Source organism: Neophocaena asiaeorientalis, unplaced genomic scaffold (assembly GCF_003031525.2).
Source record: "Neophocaena asiaeorientalis asiaeorientalis breed wild unplaced genomic scaffold, Neophocaena_asiaeorientalis_V1.1 scaffold325, whole genome shotgun sequence".
NCBI classification, from domain to species: Eukaryota; Metazoa; Chordata; class Mammalia; order Artiodactyla; family Phocoenidae; genus Neophocaena; species Neophocaena asiaeorientalis.
In genome coordinates this window covers 1845396-1845728 of record NW_020172742.1, presented here as the reverse complement: position 1 = coordinate 1845728, position 333 = coordinate 1845396, and the positions used below count along the sequence as shown (strand labels likewise).

General features: G+C 36.3%; 1 protein-coding gene across 16 annotated transcripts in view; it reads right to left on the bottom strand.

Annotated features, from left to right (window-relative positions):
- The window catches only part of SETD5 (SET domain containing 5), an 81544-nt gene that overhangs the window by 32448 nt on the left and 48763 nt on the right, over positions 1-333 (bottom strand). For all 16 annotated transcript variants that reach the window (XM_024740651.1, XM_024740657.1, XM_024740652.1 and 13 more), the window contains one exon: positions 65-307. In XM_024740651.1, coding sequence (XP_024596419.1) covers positions 65-307 — 243 coding nt within the window. The remainder of the gene's footprint in view (positions 1-64; positions 308-333) is intronic.

The following is a 333-nucleotide window of genomic DNA, read 5'->3' as shown; positions in this document are numbered from 1 at the left end:
AAAAAAAAAAAAAAAAAAAAAAAACCTCAACTACTTAGGGAGTCTTTAACCCTTTGATCCTTACCTGCATTTGGGAACCAATAACTGTATTATTACAGGCCAATTCAGTCTTATTAATAGTGTCTAAAATAGCAGGTTTGCCCACAAATTCCTTGCTAGAATGTAGATGTTGTTCAAGGGCGTTCTGTACATCTGCACTGTACTGATTAGTGAAGGCTTCTTCATATTGATCAGTCCATAGTCTTATCCGATTTTCCCATCCCTCAGTTGTATTCTCATCTAAATTCTGTGCTTCAGAAGGAGAATTCTGTAGAGAACAAAGGTCAAGTAGGT